General features: G+C 40.2%; 1 protein-coding gene across 5 annotated transcripts in view; it reads left to right on the top strand.

Annotated features, from left to right (window-relative positions):
• OSBPL3 (oxysterol binding protein like 3) overlaps positions 1 to 16,332 on the top strand; it is a 206,022-nt gene that overhangs the window by 103,922 nt on the left and 85,768 nt on the right. For all 5 annotated transcript variants that reach the window (XM_033863094.2, XM_033863092.2, XM_033863090.2 and 2 more), the window contains one exon: positions 10,742 to 10,979. In XM_033863094.2, the coding sequence (XP_033718985.1) occupies positions 10,884 to 10,979 (96 nt within the window). In that variant the 5' untranslated portion in view covers positions 10,742 to 10,883. The remainder of the gene's footprint in view (positions 1 to 10,741; positions 10,980 to 16,332) is intronic.

Genomic DNA, 16,332 nt, shown 5'->3' with positions numbered 1-16,332 from the left:
GGGCCAAATACAAAGCTGAATCCCAGGAACTGTGCGAACAAAGAAGAGAAAGGGAAATCTCTCCCAGCAGCCTCAGAAGCAGCGGATTAAGGCTCCACAATCAACTTGATGTACCCTGCATCTGTGGAATACCTGAATAGACAACGAATCATCCCAAATTGAGGAGGTGGACTTTGGGAGCAATGATATATATATATTTTTTCCCTTTTTCTCTTCTTGTGAGTGTGTATGTTTATGCTTCTGTGTGTGATTTTGACTGTATAGCTTTGTGTTTACCATTTGTCCTAGGGTCCTGTCTGTCTGTTTGTTTTTTTTTTCTTCTTTCTTTTAGTATAGTTTTTAGCACTTGTTATCATTGGTGGATTTGTTTTTTGGTTTGGTTGCTCTCTTCTTTCTTTCTTTTTTTATTACTTTTCAAATTTTTTTCATAATTATTTTTTATTTTAATAACTTTATTTTATTTCATTTCATTTCATTTTATCTTTTTCTTTCTTTCTTTCTCTTTTTCTCCATTTTATTCTGAGCCATGTGGATGACAGGCTCTTGGTGCTCCAGCCAGGCATCAGGGCTGGGCCTCTGAGGTGGGAGAGCCAAGTTCAGGACATTGGTCCACCAGAGACCTCCCAGCTCCACATAATATCAAATGGTGACAATCTCTCACAAAACTCCATCTCAACGCCAAGACCCAGCTCCACTCGACGACCAGCAAGCTACAGTGCTGGACACCCTATGGCAAACAACTAGCAAGAAAGGAACACAACCCCACCACCCATTAGCAGAGAGGCTGCCTAAAATCATAATAAGGTCACAGGCACCCCAAAACACACCACCAGAAATGGACCTGCCCACCAGAAAGACAAGAAACAGCCTCATCCACCAGAACACAGGCACTAGTCCCCTCCACCAGGAAGCCTACACAACCCACTGAACCAACCTTAGCCACTCGGGGCAGACACCAAAAACTACGGGAGCTACGACCCTGCAGCCTGCAAAAAGGAGACCTCAAACACAGTAAGTTGAGAAGCAAAATGAGAAGACAGAGAAACACACAGTAGATGAAGGAGCAAGGTAAAAACCCACCAGACCTAACAAATGAAGAGGAAATAGGCAGTCTACCTGAAAAAGAATTCAGAATAATGATAGTAAAGATGATCCAAAATCTTGGAAATAGAATAGAGAACTACAAGAAGCGTTTAACAAGGACCAAGAAGAACCAAAGAGCAAACAAACAGTGATGAGCAACAGAATAAATGAAATTAAAAATTCTCTAGAAGGGATCAATAGCAGAATAACTGAGGCAGAAGAACGGATAAGTGACCTGGAAGATAAAATAGTGGAAATAACTACTGCAGAGCAGAATAAAGAAAAAAGAATGTAAAGAATTGAGGACAGTCTCAGAGGCCTCTGGGACAACATTAAACACACCAACATTCGAATCATAGGGGTTCCAGAAGAAGAAGAGAAAAAGAAAGGAACTGAGAAAATATTTTAAGAGATTATAGTTGAAAACTTCCCTAATATGGGGAACGAAATAGTTATTCAAGTCCAGGAAGCACAGAGAGTCCCATACAGGATAAATACAAGGAGAAACACGCCAAGGCACACATTAATCAAACTATCAAAAATTAAATACAAAGAAAAAATATTAAAAGCAGCAAGGGAAAAGTAACAACATACAATGGAATCCCCATAAGGTTAACAGCTGATCTTTCAGCAGAAACTCTGCAAGCCAGAAGGGAGTGGCAAGACATGTTTAAAGTGATGAAAGGGAAAAAACCTACAACCAAGATTACTCTACCCAGCAAGGATCTCATTCAGATTTGACAGAGAAATTAAAACCTTTACAGACAAGCAAAAGCTAAGAGAATTCAGCACCACAAAACCAGCTTTACAACAAATGGTAACGGAATGTCTCTAGGCAGGAAACACAAGAGAAGGAAAAGACCTACAATAACAAACCCAAGGCAATAAAGAAAATGCTAATAGGAACATACATATTGATAATTACGTTGAATGTAAATGGATTAAATGCTCCAACCAAAAGACATAGACTGGCTGAATGGATACAAAATCAAGACTCATATATATGCTGTCTACAAGAGGCCCACTTCAGACCTAGGGACACATACAGAGTGAAAGTGAGGGATGGAAAATGATATTCCATGCAAATGGAAATCAAAAGAAAGCTGGAGTATCAATTCTCATATCGGACAAAATAGGTTAAAACAAAGACTATTACAAGAGACAAAAAAGGACACTACCGAATGATCAAGGGATCAACCCAAGATATAACAATTGTAAATATTAATGCACCCAACATAGGAGCACCTCAATACATAAGGCAAATACTAACAGCCGTAAAAGGGGAAATCAACAGTAACACAATCATAGTAGGGGACTTTAACACCCCACTTTCACCAATGGACAGATCATCCAAAGTGAAAATAAATAAGGAAACACAAGCTTTAAATAATACATTAAACAAGATGGACTTAATTGCTATTTATAGGACATTCCATCCCAAAACAACAGAATACACTTTCTTCTCAAGTGCTTATGGAACATTCTCCAGGATAGATCATATCTTGGGTCACAAATCAAGCCTTGGTAAAGTTAAGAAAATTGAAATCCTATCAAGTATCTTTTCTGATCACAAAGCTATGAGACTAGATATCAATTACAGGAAAAAAATCTGTAAAAAATACAAACACACGGAGGCTAAACAACACACTACTTAATAACCAAGAGATCACTGACGAAATCAAAGAGGAAATTAAAAAATACCTAGAAACAAATGACAGTGAAAACATTACGACCCAAAACCTATGGGATGCAGCAAAAGCAGTTCTAAGAGGGAAGTTTATAGCAGTACAGTCCTACCTCAGGAAACAAGAAACATCTCAAATACACAACCTAGCCTTAAACCTAAAGCAATTAAAGAAAGAAGAACAAAAAACCCCCCAAAGTTAGCAGAAGGAAAGATCATAAAGATCAGATCAGAAATAAATGAAAAAGCAATGAAGGAAACAATAGCAAAGATCAATAAAAGTAAAAGCTGGTTCTTTGAGAAGATAAAATTGATAAACCCTTAGCCAGACTCATCAAGAAAAAAAGGGAGAAGACTCAAATCAATAGAATTAGAAATGAAAAAGGGGAAGTAACAACTGACACTGCAGAAATACAAAGCATCATGAAAGATTACTACAAGCAAGTATATGCCAATAAAATGGACAACCTGGAAGAAATGGACAAATTCTTAGAAATGCAAAACCTTCTGAGACTGAACCAGGAAGAAATAGAAAATAGGAACAGACCAATCACAAGCACTGAAATTGCAATTGTGATGAAAAATCTTCCAACAAACAAAAGCCCAGGACCAGATGGCTTCATAGGCGAATTCTATGAAACATTTAGAGAAGAGCTAAACACCTGTCCTTCTCAAACTCTTCCAAAGTATAGCAGAGGGAGGAACACTCCCAAACTCATTCTACGAGGCCGCCATCACCATGATACCAAAACCAGACAAAGATTTCACAAAGAAAGAAAACTACAGGCCAATATCACTAATGAACATAGATGCAAAAATCCTCAACAAAATACTAGCAAACGGAATCCAGCAGCACATTAAAAGGATCATACACCATGATAAAGTGGGGTTTATCCCAGGAATGCAAGGATTCTTCAATATACGCAAATCAATCAATGTGATACACCATATAAACAAATTGAAGGAGAAAAACCCTATGATCATCTCAATAGATGCAGAGAAAGCTTTTGACAAAATTCAACACCCATTTATGATAAAAACCCTCCGGAATGTAGCATAGAGGGAACTTTCCCCAACATAATAAAGGCCATATATGACAAACCCACAGCCAACATCGTCCTCAATGGTGAAAAACTGAAACCATTTCCACTAAGATCAGAAACAAGACAAGGTTGCCCACTATCACCACTATTATTCAACATAGTTTTGGAAGTTTTAGCCATAGCTGCCAGAGAAGAAAAAGAAATAAAAGGAATCCAAAGTGGAAAAGAAGTAAAGCTGTCACTGTTTACAGATGACATGAAACTGTATGTAGAGAATCCTAAAGATACTACCAGAAAACTACTAGAGCTAATCAATGAATTGCAGTAAAATAGCAGAATACAAAATTAATGCACAGAAATCTCTTGCATTCTTATACAGTAATGATGAAAAATCTGAAAGTGAAATTAAGAAAACACTCACATTTACCATTGCGACAAAAAGAATAAAATACCTAGGAATAAACCTACCTAAGGAGACAAAAGACCTGTGTGCAGAAAATTATAAGACACTGATGAAAGAAATTAAAGATGATACAAATAGAAGGAGAGATATACCATGTTCTTGGATTGGAAGAATCAACATTGTGAAAATGACTATACTACCCAAAGTGACTCACAGATTCAGTGCAATCCCTATCAAACTACCACTGGCATTTTTCACAGAACTAGAACAAAAAAATTTCACAATTTGTATGGAAACACAAAAGACCCCGAATAGCCAAAGCAATCTTGAGAAAGAAAAACGGAGCTGGAGGAGTCAGGCTCTCTGACTTAAGACTATACTACAAAGCTATAGTAATGAAGATAGTATGGTACTGGCACAAAAACAGAAATATAGATCAATGGAACAGGATAGAAAGCCCAGAGATAAACCCACAAACATATGGTCACCTTATCTTTGATAAAGGAGGCAGGAATATACAATGGAGAAAAGACAGCCTCTTCAATAAGTGGTGCTTGGAAAACTGGACAGCTACATGTAAAAGAATGAAATTCGAACACTTCCTAACACCATACACCAAAATAAACTCCAAATGAATTAAAGACCTAAGTGTAAGGGCAGACACTATCAAACTCTTAGAGGAAAACATAGGCAGAACACTCTATGACATAAATCACAGCAAGATCCTTTTTGACCCACCTCCTAGAGAAATGGAAATAAAAACAAAATAAACAAATGGTACCTAATGAAACTTAAAAGCTTTTGTACAGCAAAGGCAACCAGAAACAAGAGGAAAAGACAACCCTCAGAATGGGAGAAAATATTTGTGAATGAAGTAACTGACAAAGCATTAATCTCCAAAATTTACAAGCAGCTCATATGGCTCAATATCAAAAAAAGAAACAACCCAATCCAAAAATGGGCAGAAGGCCTAAATAGACATTTCTCCAAAGAATATATACAGAGTGCCAACAAACACATGAAAGAATGCTCAACATCATTAATCATTAGAGAAATGCAAATCAAAACTACAATGAGCTATCACCTCACACCAGTCAGAATGGCCATCATCAAAAATCTACAAATAATAAATGCTGGAGAGGGTGTGGAGAAAAGGGAACCCTCTTGCACTGTTGGTGGGAATGTAAATTGATACAGCCACTATGGAGAACAGTATGGAGGTTCCTTAAAAAACTGAAAATAGAACTACCATACGACCCAGCAATCCCACTACTGGGCATATACCCTGAGAAAACCATAATTCAAAGAGAGTCATGTACCACAATGTTCATTGCAGCTCTATTTACAATAGCCAGGACATGGAAGCAACCTGTGTGTCCATTGAGAGATGAATGGATAAAGAAGATGTGGCACATATATACAATGGATTGTTACTCAGCCATATAAAGAAACGAAACTGAGTTATTTGTCGTGAGGTGGAAGGACCTAGAGTCTGTCATACAGAGTGAAGTAAGTCAGAAAGAGAAAAACAAATACCGTCTGCTAACACATATATATGGAACTTAAAAAAAAAAAAGTTGTGAAGAACCTAGGGCCAAGATGGGAATAAAGACACAGCCCTACTAGAGAATGGACCTGAGGATGTGGGGAGGGGGAGGGGTCATCTGGGACAAAGTTAGAGAGTGGCATGGACATATATACACTGCCAAATGTAAAATAGAAAGCTCGTGGGAAGCAGCCGCATAGCACAGGGATATCAGCTCTGTGCTTTGTGACCAACTAGAGGGGTGGGATAGGAAGGGTGGGAGGGAGGGAGATCCAAGAGGGAAGAGATATGGGAACATATGTATATGTATAACTGACTCACTTTGTTATGAAGCAGAAACTAACACACCATTGTAAAGCAATTAAACTCCAATAAAGATGTTACCAAAAAAAAAAAAAAGGAGTTGTTCACTTTACTGTATGTAAGTTATGCCTCAGTGAAAAATAAAGGAGGAAATAAATTATTGACCTTAGGTTGTTCAGTCTGTGAGCAGGGAAACTGTTGTATTTTGTTCAAAGCAGTAATCCTCTCGAGTTAGAGGTTGTGCATGGAAGGGTCACTGGGAGGGGTGAAAGCACCAAGGGTCTTTCATGTGTACCTGCTTTATGATCTACTACACCCCTGGATCCATGGCCTGGCCCCTGGCTAGAGTCTGTCTCCCTGCAGGGCTTTCTCTTTGCCATTTTACTTAGTCAGCTAATTGGAGTAGACGACACCAGACTTCCATGTGACTTCCCTTTGTCAGGGTCCTCTGAGGACTCCCGTCAAGGTCTTTACTGTGGTGATGCCCCCAGGCCAGCCTGCAGGGTCCCCTAGGTTGGACACAATAGATGCCTCATTCCACGTGACTGCCTTACTTCTCCAGTACCTTAGTCTTGGGCTACTGCTGCCGCCCTGTTTTAAGCATATCCTTTCCCTAGAATTTGAATTCTTTTGCCGTTTAAGCTGCCCCTGGTAATTTTGACTGAATTTCTGATGAAGCTAGGCAGGAAGGTTCTGGGGGATGAAAGAGATATATTTCCCTACGCATAATCTTAAACTCATCTGGTGATGGATGTGGGAAGGGCTGTAGATTCTCACCCTTTCTTTTCCCAGAAGTCACAGCAGGTGGTACCTTCAGAGGCCTTAACTCAAAGTACCAATTTAAATGAGTATGGGATTTAGCCTATTCACAGCCCTGGCCTTCCTGTCCGTTGCCTGTGAAGTGAAATTTGGCAGGGTTAAAAGATGACGATCATTCTTTTAATCAACTGCCTCTAGGAGAGGATTATGGTGTTTCTGTTCTGACACAGTTTCAGAATTCCCGTTACTCTTACTTTATGGCCCAAATGCTCTTTTTTTATCCCTTCTGCACATGTCATACACCACCTCTCAACCCCATGCTCTCATTATCAGAATCTCAGCCTTGAAACAAAACAAAACAAAAACCTTCCACACACAAGCAGAGTCCCTTTGTTGGTATTCCTCATTCACTGTGGAACCGATTGTCATAGCAATGGCTGTCCCCACAGACATTTCATCATTTGGGGTTTCCATCAGGTGTTTCCTTTTTTCTCTTTCTTAAACAGCAACCGCCAACACTGCTATTAAACAAACTATGAATATAGCTTAACAGCCGCTCTTGGCAGTTTTTAACTAGAATGCATTTGCTTCTAATTTCAGGTACAATTAGTCATGCCTCATAAGTAAAGCTAACTTTACGAAGATGCTGGTGTTGGTTTGCTTTTAGTCTTATTTATTGTTGGATTCAGTACTCTGAATACAGAGATTTGTGTGTGAGTGTGGCAGAGGGGGGGTGGTTCTATAGAAAGCAACATGGGAATTGAGTTCTATGCCTACAGGTACCTTAATTTTATTTTCTGAGATTTTGTTATTTCTCTGCATTGTCTTGGTTTTAGTTTATGGCCTTAGCATGCTCATTATTTAAGAAGTGTTAGTGAAAGGCATAGGAGACTTGAGTACTTAATAATTAACCAAAAGTTTGATATAATATTTAACTAGCTGGTTCCTGGACAGCTGTATAACATCCTTCTTTTAAAATTAGACTATGTGAACACTGAGAACCAAATGAATTAGATATAAAACTTTTTTTTTATTGTTGTTAACATGCTTGGGAAAGTTGTAGCATTTACTTAGTGTGTCAAATAAAAGTCTGAAGGCAAAACCTAAACATGTTAGTCACCCTTAACTCAGGGCTGTGGGTAAAGGAAGTGGTTCACCCCTAAAGAGCTACAGGGGTGGCAGCCCAGCCAACTACTTGTAAATGTAACCAGATGAGGCAGGTACCAAGTTCGGCTGCTCGCTGCTCCAAAGGCCAGTACTCAAGAGATAAGTGTTGGTGGAAAAGGAAAAGTTGCTTTATTCAGGAGGCTGGCAATCTGGGAAGGCGTAGACTAATGTCTTAAGACCATCTCCAAGCCGCCAGTTAGGAGACAAAGGTCTTAAAGACAGTGTGAGTGACGGGGCTGCAGCGTGCATGAGCAGCTCGTGCAGAATCCTCGGATTGGTTGGCATCAAGGGGAAGTTCTGAGCATCGTCCATCTTCCAGTTTCAACTGGCCTGGGGTCTCCGTGCTTAAGGTCAGCAGTTTTCATCTGGTGAGGGTCTGCTTCCTGTAGAAACAACTCAGGAATGTGTGTCAGGCCTTTATATCTTTCAAGGAGCCGGGAGTTCAGCGACTGCTGATTTATGGTCTAAATTGTTACCAGTTTCCTGTCACAGCAGCTATTCTTTGTTTCTACATCTTCACATTTCCTAATCACTAACTCTTGAGCCAGCCTTTTGATACTCAGGGGAGGCCTGGGAGACTAAGCTTTTCGGTATAAACAAGAGGCAGGCAGAGGACATGGGGAGTGGGGTCTGTCCTGAGAAGGCTCCACAGGCTCTTGCTTTGTCACTTTGATGCTGCTCACTGCTGAGGAGGCACAGCTGCAAAACAAGAAAGGGAATAAAGTTTTGGATAGAGAGGTTAATCATAAAGTCAGCAGAGAGACTCAGTTTCATAAAGGGGTCTCTGCCAACGCCCTGGTCAATCCCCTTCCCCACCAGAAATCCTCGCCATCTTGGAGATCCATGCTGTGCTGTAGAGAGAATGCGGCATTGCCTCTTCAAAGCTGGCTTATGATGTGCTCCCTCCTGAGTCTTCCTAGTTCAGCTCCTGAGTTCTCTTAGGTCCCAAAGATGGGGCAGTAGCTGTTATCACCAGACCTGGCCATCAAGGCATGTTCATTTCCAGCACCAAGCTTAAAGGCCTGGGACCTAGCCTGGATTCAGTCTCTCGCCAGCTTCATGACTAGGCAACTGACTTAACTTCTCAGAAACTTGGCTTTCTCCTCTGTGAAATGCAGGTAATACCCATCCCATCAGACTTTGATTAAATGAGACACTGTGTGTGGGAAATATATAGTGCTTGGCAGTAAGTAGTATGGACTCAACAAATGATCATTGATTTAATTACTAATATGCTAATAGATGGTATGGAAAATCCTGCTTTCCCCCATATAGTTTCTGTCACATCATGTTATAGTTTTTTTTTTATAAGATGTCTCCAGAAACCTTTGGTAGAACAAATTACCCACCTCTATCCCCCAAGAAACCAGAAAGGGATTTTTTTAAAATTAATTAGTAAAATGCATAACATAAAATTAACTTTTTAACCACTTTCAAGTGTACAATTCAGTGACATTTAGCACTTTCACAATGCTGTACAACCATTACCATTATCTAGTTCCAGAACATTTTAATCACCATTAAAGGAAACCCCATAGCTAGACTCCATTCCTCAAATCCCCCAGCCCCTGGCAACCACTAATTGGCCTTCTGTCTCTAATGGATTTGCCCACTCTGGATATTTCATATAAATAGAAACATACATTATGTGTTTTTTTGTGTGTCTGGCTTCTTTCATTTAGCATAATGTTTTCAAGGTTCATTTACGTTATAGCATGTATAACAGAAGTGAATAATAGTCCACTGTGTGAATATGCTGTTTTAGTCTGTTTGGGCTGCTATAACAAAATATCACAGTCTGGGTGGCTTATAAGCAACAGAAATTTATTCCTCACAGTGCTGGAGGCTAGAAGTCCAAGATGAGTATGCCAGCATGGTCAGAGGGCCCTCTTCGGGTGGCAGGCTTATCACAGTACCCTCCCATGGTGGGAGGGGCCAGGAAGCTCTGGGATCTCTTTCATAAGGGCAGTAATGCCATTCATGAGGGCTCTGCCCTCAGGACCTAACACCTCCCAAAGGCCCCACCTCCTAATACTATCTCATTGGGCATTAGGATTTCAACATATGAATCTGGGTGGAGGTGGCAGTTAGCGGGGAGGTGTAAACATCCAGACCATAGCATGTATACCATATGTAGTTTATCCATGCATCAGTGGATGGACATTTGGGTTGTTTCTACCTTTGACTGTTGTGAATAAATAGCATTGTGGTGAACATTCTTGTACAAGTTTTTGTTAGACTACTTGTTTTCAGTTCTTTCGGGTATATACCTTGGAGTGGAGTTGCTGAATCATACGATAATTCTATGTTTAACTTTTTAAAAACTGCCAAACTGTTTTCAACTACGGCTACACCATTTTGCATTCCTAGCAGCAATGCCTAAAGGTTGCAGTTTCTTCCAACACTTGTTATTTTTCAGTTTTTTGATTGTATCTATCAGGGTTGGTATGAAGTGGTATCTCGTGGTTTGGGATGGTTTTTATAGTACAGATTTTGTATGTGTCTGGACTCAAATTTTCTCACTCACGTTCTTAAGCCTATTATATTGCAAAGTTACACGAAAAACCGCCTATACGTAATTTCCAATAAGAGATAGGTATAATGCGTCTTTTCCTTCACAGCCCCTGATGTGAGTAACCATCGTGGCTCTGTAATCTGTAGCGTAGAGAAACCACTTGTGGGCAATCAGTGCTAATTATAGATGATGTCTGATGCCTTGTACCTTCTCTCTAATTCTTTTCTTTTTGTTTTAGGGATTTCCTCTGGGTCATCCAAAATGCTTTTAAAACATATCGGATAAAAGCTGAGCCACCTGCTCGTGTCGGACTGCCATACTCTGTGCTCCACTGTCTTCTATGGCATTTTGACTCCATCAAGGCCAAGGACCTGCCGTTCATGATGAGTGATGAGAAGAGCCTTGGGGTGTCCCCCAAATTGGCCTCACCTTCAAGGAGCACAAGCAGTTGCTCTTCCAAGCAGGGAAGTCGACAGGTAAAGTTTAATGCAAATATTAAGATGCAAATTTAAATCAAGAAGTTTGCAGATTAAAATCTGTACGTTTACTTGGGCACTCCTGCTTCTCAGTTTAAGAGCATTTGCTTTTAGTCATATCTTAATTATCTAAGAAGAGTAAATTTTAGATAATTTTAATAATGCAGCTCAAGAGCCTACTGGATGGGAAGAAATATATTTGTCTCTTTGGATTATTCTACTCAATCGCTGCAACTGTCCTCCAACACAGATATTGATATTCCTGTTTTCTCTGTGAGGAAGCTGAGTCAGACCAACTGAATTATCTGCCCAAGGACACATAGCTAGTCTATTAAGTGGCAGAAACAAGAAACCAAAGCTCATTCTGTTTGAGTCCAGAGCCCACACTTTCCTTTATACCCTACTAACCAAAACAAAAAAGCTAACAATCACTTTTTCAGTGATTATAATATCCTCACGCCCTCTTCTTCCTTCACTTTACCAAACCTTTTATGACAGCTTCCAACCACAGAATGCCCCGTTATAACTTTGGGTCTCACCTGCTTTACTTCTCTAACGGGCAAGGGAAGCAAGTCAACAGAGAAGTGGTCAACAGGAATCATGTAGGAAGAAGAAGGAAGTGAAACAAAGGACTGAATAATTAACTCCTAAATAACTCTCAGCTAATTATATGTTGCTCCTTGATTTCCTTTCTAAAAAAATCTCTGTTAGCAGAATTTGCTGGTTTTAGATCCATGGCAGTAAATGCACATTAGTTATTATAATTCTTTAACCTTCAGTTACGTCAAAAGAGAGTGGGCTGCCCAAAAGCTGTGGGTTTACAACCGAAGTGGTCTCGGAGCCTTTTCAGTGTCTGCTGGCTGGGTTGGCCTTGCCTTTACTCCATGGGACGCACTGGCCTAAATTGGCTCTGAGTCCTTGGTTCCAGATTGGAAGCAACAGTCAAGTAGCCTCCCACCTCAGGCAAGTCCACACATTTATGACGCATCACCACGGGTCTTCCGCTCCAACGTTGCCTGGGACAGGGAGCTTGCCACCTCTCAACACTGCTTCATGGCATTAGAATCTATAATTCTAGACCAATTAGATTTTGCCATAGGGGCGTTTGGGGACCTCTCCAAGGTCTCCCCTGAGGGGTTGGGAAGAACAATTTTTTCATCACTGTTATCACTTCCTTCTGGGATTAAAAAAAAATGACTAAGGTTACTCCTTGGCTAACGTATCATGGCTCCGTGGGAGTTCTAGTTTCATGAGGGTAGCTAATCTCACCCACTTTGGCAGCTTTCCACGGGGGTGTTTCTCTCCCTAAGCCAAAAATCTGGTTGGGATTAGAGCCTAGTATGTGATCTTCCCCCAGTCCTTTGCACTTAGTAGCACCTGTTGCCATGTCCTCCTTGGATAAAGGGAGAACACATGATTCATTCAAACAGCCAGTGCTTATAACACCATAGCAACTGGAGCAGTGCAATGAATGAAATTCTAGGACTGAATACCATAGAAACTTTTTTTTGATGTGTTATTTGAAATTGATTGAGTTGGTTTTCACAGAGCTTTTATTTTTGAGGTTACATCATAAAGAGTAAGAGGAATGTGCTTGAGGCCTCACCTTTTTTCTGACTTAGAATGGGTTGGTCACTCAGCCGTTCATTCGTCAATTGGTCATCTTTTATATTTAGGATCTCTCACTTTAATTTGCATGTAATGTTGCTTTATACACATAAACACTTATTTTCCCTCTGTGCCAGAGAAGATGGAGACTTTAATAAGTTCATTCCAGCTTTAGCCTGAGTCTAGTTATAAAGCCAGGTTTAATTTTCAGGAACCATTTTCTTATTCAATCCACTTTCCCATCCTTCTGTCAAAGAAAGGTGTTCGGTCGCAGGACTGGCTCAGCTTTTCCCTCTGTGTTGTCTACCTCGGCAATCCAGGTCCATCCCACATCACACACTGTCCCAAGACTGTCTTTTAGTTTCTGAACGTGCCACAGTGATACAGGGACCTTGGAAGTTCTTACTTCATGGCTCTTAGGGAACACAGCCATATCCAGGGGTCTCTTGGATGCTAAATGTAGCGACCATGCTGTGTTTCCAGTCACTTTGCTGGAAGGTACAAGTTCACCATTTAAAACTTCAAGATTTATATGATTTATTTAATTTGAGGAATGTTCAAATATAACCAATGAAGATAATCTGTGCAAAAACCGACTTGTTTTTAAAGCTCCAGATTAAAGTCATTTTTAGGTTCATTCCATCTGGAGGAGATAAGTCTGATGTTAAGTTTATTGACCATCTTCCTTAATGCTAGTTTTTCTCACATACTTTGGAATTACAGTTTAGGGCGCCATCTTGAGCCTGCTTTCCCTGTGTCCTTTCTCTGCACTCACCTGTGATTTTCTATGACCTACTTCCTACCTCTGATGACCCCAGCCCAGAGCCAAGTCTGATATTTGCAGCTGGGGCCTCTGTTCCACATCAACCAGGAGTATATAAGAGCCACCACCAGGCCAGCGTGCAGCATGGCCAGGTCCTGGTTGTGAGACTGTCTGCATCCCACCATCAATCTGGATAGGCAGATTGTTAAAGCCTCCTTTCATCATGGTGTGGGGCTTCCCCCTCCACATTCTCTGGTTTCCAGCAATAAGCTAGCTCAGATCCCAGCCTTTTCCTGGGGATATTTGTAGCTTCATTAGCCCACTGAAGTAGGACTCCTGGATGCCTCTGTCTGCAGTATCTTATGCATTTCTATTTTGTGTCTTATCCATGAGATTGAATCTTGTTTTGTTTTGTTTTTTTCCAAATCACACAGACATAGCAAAAAAAAAAACCCTACATGTTTATATTTTTATATATTTTTGCTGTTTGGAGCTTGTGAGGTGACAGGGAAGGGGCACTAAATGCATAAACTTAGGGTACAACCTTGGCTGAAAGACTTGGTCTTCTGGAGTCATTTTCGTTTAAATTCTCATCCACCATTGCCAGGTGACATTGGTTCTCTGTACTCTAGCCACACTGGCTTTCTTTCACTTCCTCGCACTGATTTGCCCTTGTCCTTGTTTCTTGAACTGAACTTGAACTTGTTTTTCCTATCCCAGAGCCTCCTCATGTAAATCTCTAGCAGCCCTCATTTATGTGTGGATACTCCCCTTTCCAAATATCTGTGTTAGAAGAGCTTGCTTCCTTAATGGACAAAATGATGAGGCCTGGGTGTTACGTGTGATCTGTGTTTTTCATTTCTACAAATTGAACCTAAGACAAAGTTTACACCTTACAGCCTTGAAAACCCAAGAAGGGTGCTGTCATCTTTTAACTTAAATACTAGGGCTTTTGAAATTTTAAATATACTATGCCTCATTTTGTCAATGTGGAAACAGCCTTTAAATATAATTTTATCAAGATAATTTTAGGAGGAAGGTATGCCTAGTGATTAGAGCTTGAACTCTCCAACCTTGCTTCCACGCAATAATTCTGTAACCTTAAACTCTCTAAGCCTCAGTTTTCTCATCAATAAAATTGGAATAAGAATAGTTCTTTTCTCATACGATTATTGTGAGGATTAGAATTAAAGCATTTAATGTAGGGTCAGACTCATAGTAGGTGCTGAGTTAATATTAACATTTATTTTTATTATTATAGTTAACATTAATTTGAATTTCATTCCTGTATGTGGAAAACCTAAATTTTCATAGTGAGTAGGTGTACTTTTTGCCCCCAGAAACTTTGGCAGGCATCATACGTGTACCAACCCATACCTTGTTAGTGTTGTACAAAGGTCCACAAAACTATACAATGTATATATGAATGTATACTTTAAAATGTATCTTACTTTATACATATTAACAAAGTACTTTTAGGGAAGAATGTACAGAATGTTTAATATATGAGCTACATTTGATATCTTGAACATAGGACATAACCTGTACCTAAAGCAAGTGGAAAAAGTGTTAAATTCGTTTATTTATTTGTTTGTTTGTTTGTTTATTTTGTTGTGTGAGATCTTAGTTGCGGCTTGCATCTCCTTAGTTGTGGCACATGGGCTCCTTAGTTGCGGCTCACTGGCTCCTTAGTTGCGGCACTTGGGCTCCTTAGCTGTGACATACAAACACTTAGTTGCAGAATGCATGTGGGATCTAGTTCCCTGACTAGGGATTGAACCCAGACCCCCTGCATTGGGGGTGCGGAGTCTTATCCACTGCACCACCAGGGAAGTCCCAGGCGTTAAATTCTTATCCCATTCTGTTCTGCTGGGTTTTGTCCTTACATGAGTGTCCTTGTATGTCCTTTCCCCATGCATTCACTTATCTATTGGTAGTAGCTGCTTAGAGCATTGTGTTGAGAAGGATTCTGCAGTTGAGTCTGGGTTCAGTGGGAAAGAGTGCCATGTTTTCAGTAATGGCTCATGGGCATACACAGGGTGAGTGACAGCATGGGTGCCACATTTGTCACCCCTTAGTGATATTAGAGGGCTGAAATAAAGGGAAAGCTATTACAGTCTTTATATTCTGCTGTTGGAGGAACTTCTGGCAAGTGAAGTTCACCTCAGTTCTCCATTTTCTACTTCCTTTGCAGGGACGTCGTGAGAGAAAATTTAGTATTTTCACTGGCTAAAAGCCATTGAAGCTCATTGGAGAAAGGTCCTCTGTAAATTTAAGAAACAATTACTGATGAGCTCCCTTTACTTTGGCAAATTCTGGAGCCAGAAGTGAGATGTCCTTGTTTCAAGAACACTGATACTCTGCACAAGAAGTAGATCTCTTTGAAATAGACCATCCTTTAGATATAGCACCTTTACTGGATAGGAATCTATTCTCCTTGCAGGAAATCTCCAACTAAAGGAACCCAGCTTACACAGAGAATAGGTTGTTGGTCCCTTCTGACTGTCTTCATCACACCCCATTCCTTGTAGTGTTCTAAGTCAGTCTTTGCTTCACTTTTCTTCCCCATCCCAGGCTTTGGCTCAGCTATCCCCTTTAGCTAGATTAAATCATAGGAAACTGTTCTGCCCTTTTGAATTTTGCGATTTTCTTGAAAAGAATCTTCATCTATTGCTTTAGCCCTTTAAAAATAATTTTTATAAAAAATAATATATGCTCTCTGTAGATCATTTCCAACATACATGCAGTCTATGTGAATTGCAATACTTTAGTTTTAAGTGGCTGCTTGATAGGTCAAGTAAAGTGAAGCTGAGAATGACCGTTGGTTGTGGAGGTCACTGGTGACATTGCCGGGTGGTTTCCTTGGAGTGGTGGGCATGAAAGTCTGGTTTAAGTCCGTTCATGAGAAAATAAGAACAGAGGAAGAGGGTACCCCAGTTCTGCCAGGCACCAGACAGGAGTTGAGAGAGGCCTTCACAAATG

Source organism: Tursiops truncatus, chromosome 9 (genome assembly GCF_011762595.2).
Source record: "Tursiops truncatus isolate mTurTru1 chromosome 9, mTurTru1.mat.Y, whole genome shotgun sequence".
NCBI classification, from domain to species: Eukaryota; Metazoa; Chordata; class Mammalia; order Artiodactyla; family Delphinidae; genus Tursiops; species Tursiops truncatus.
This window is presented reverse-complemented; position numbering and strand designations above follow the sequence as displayed.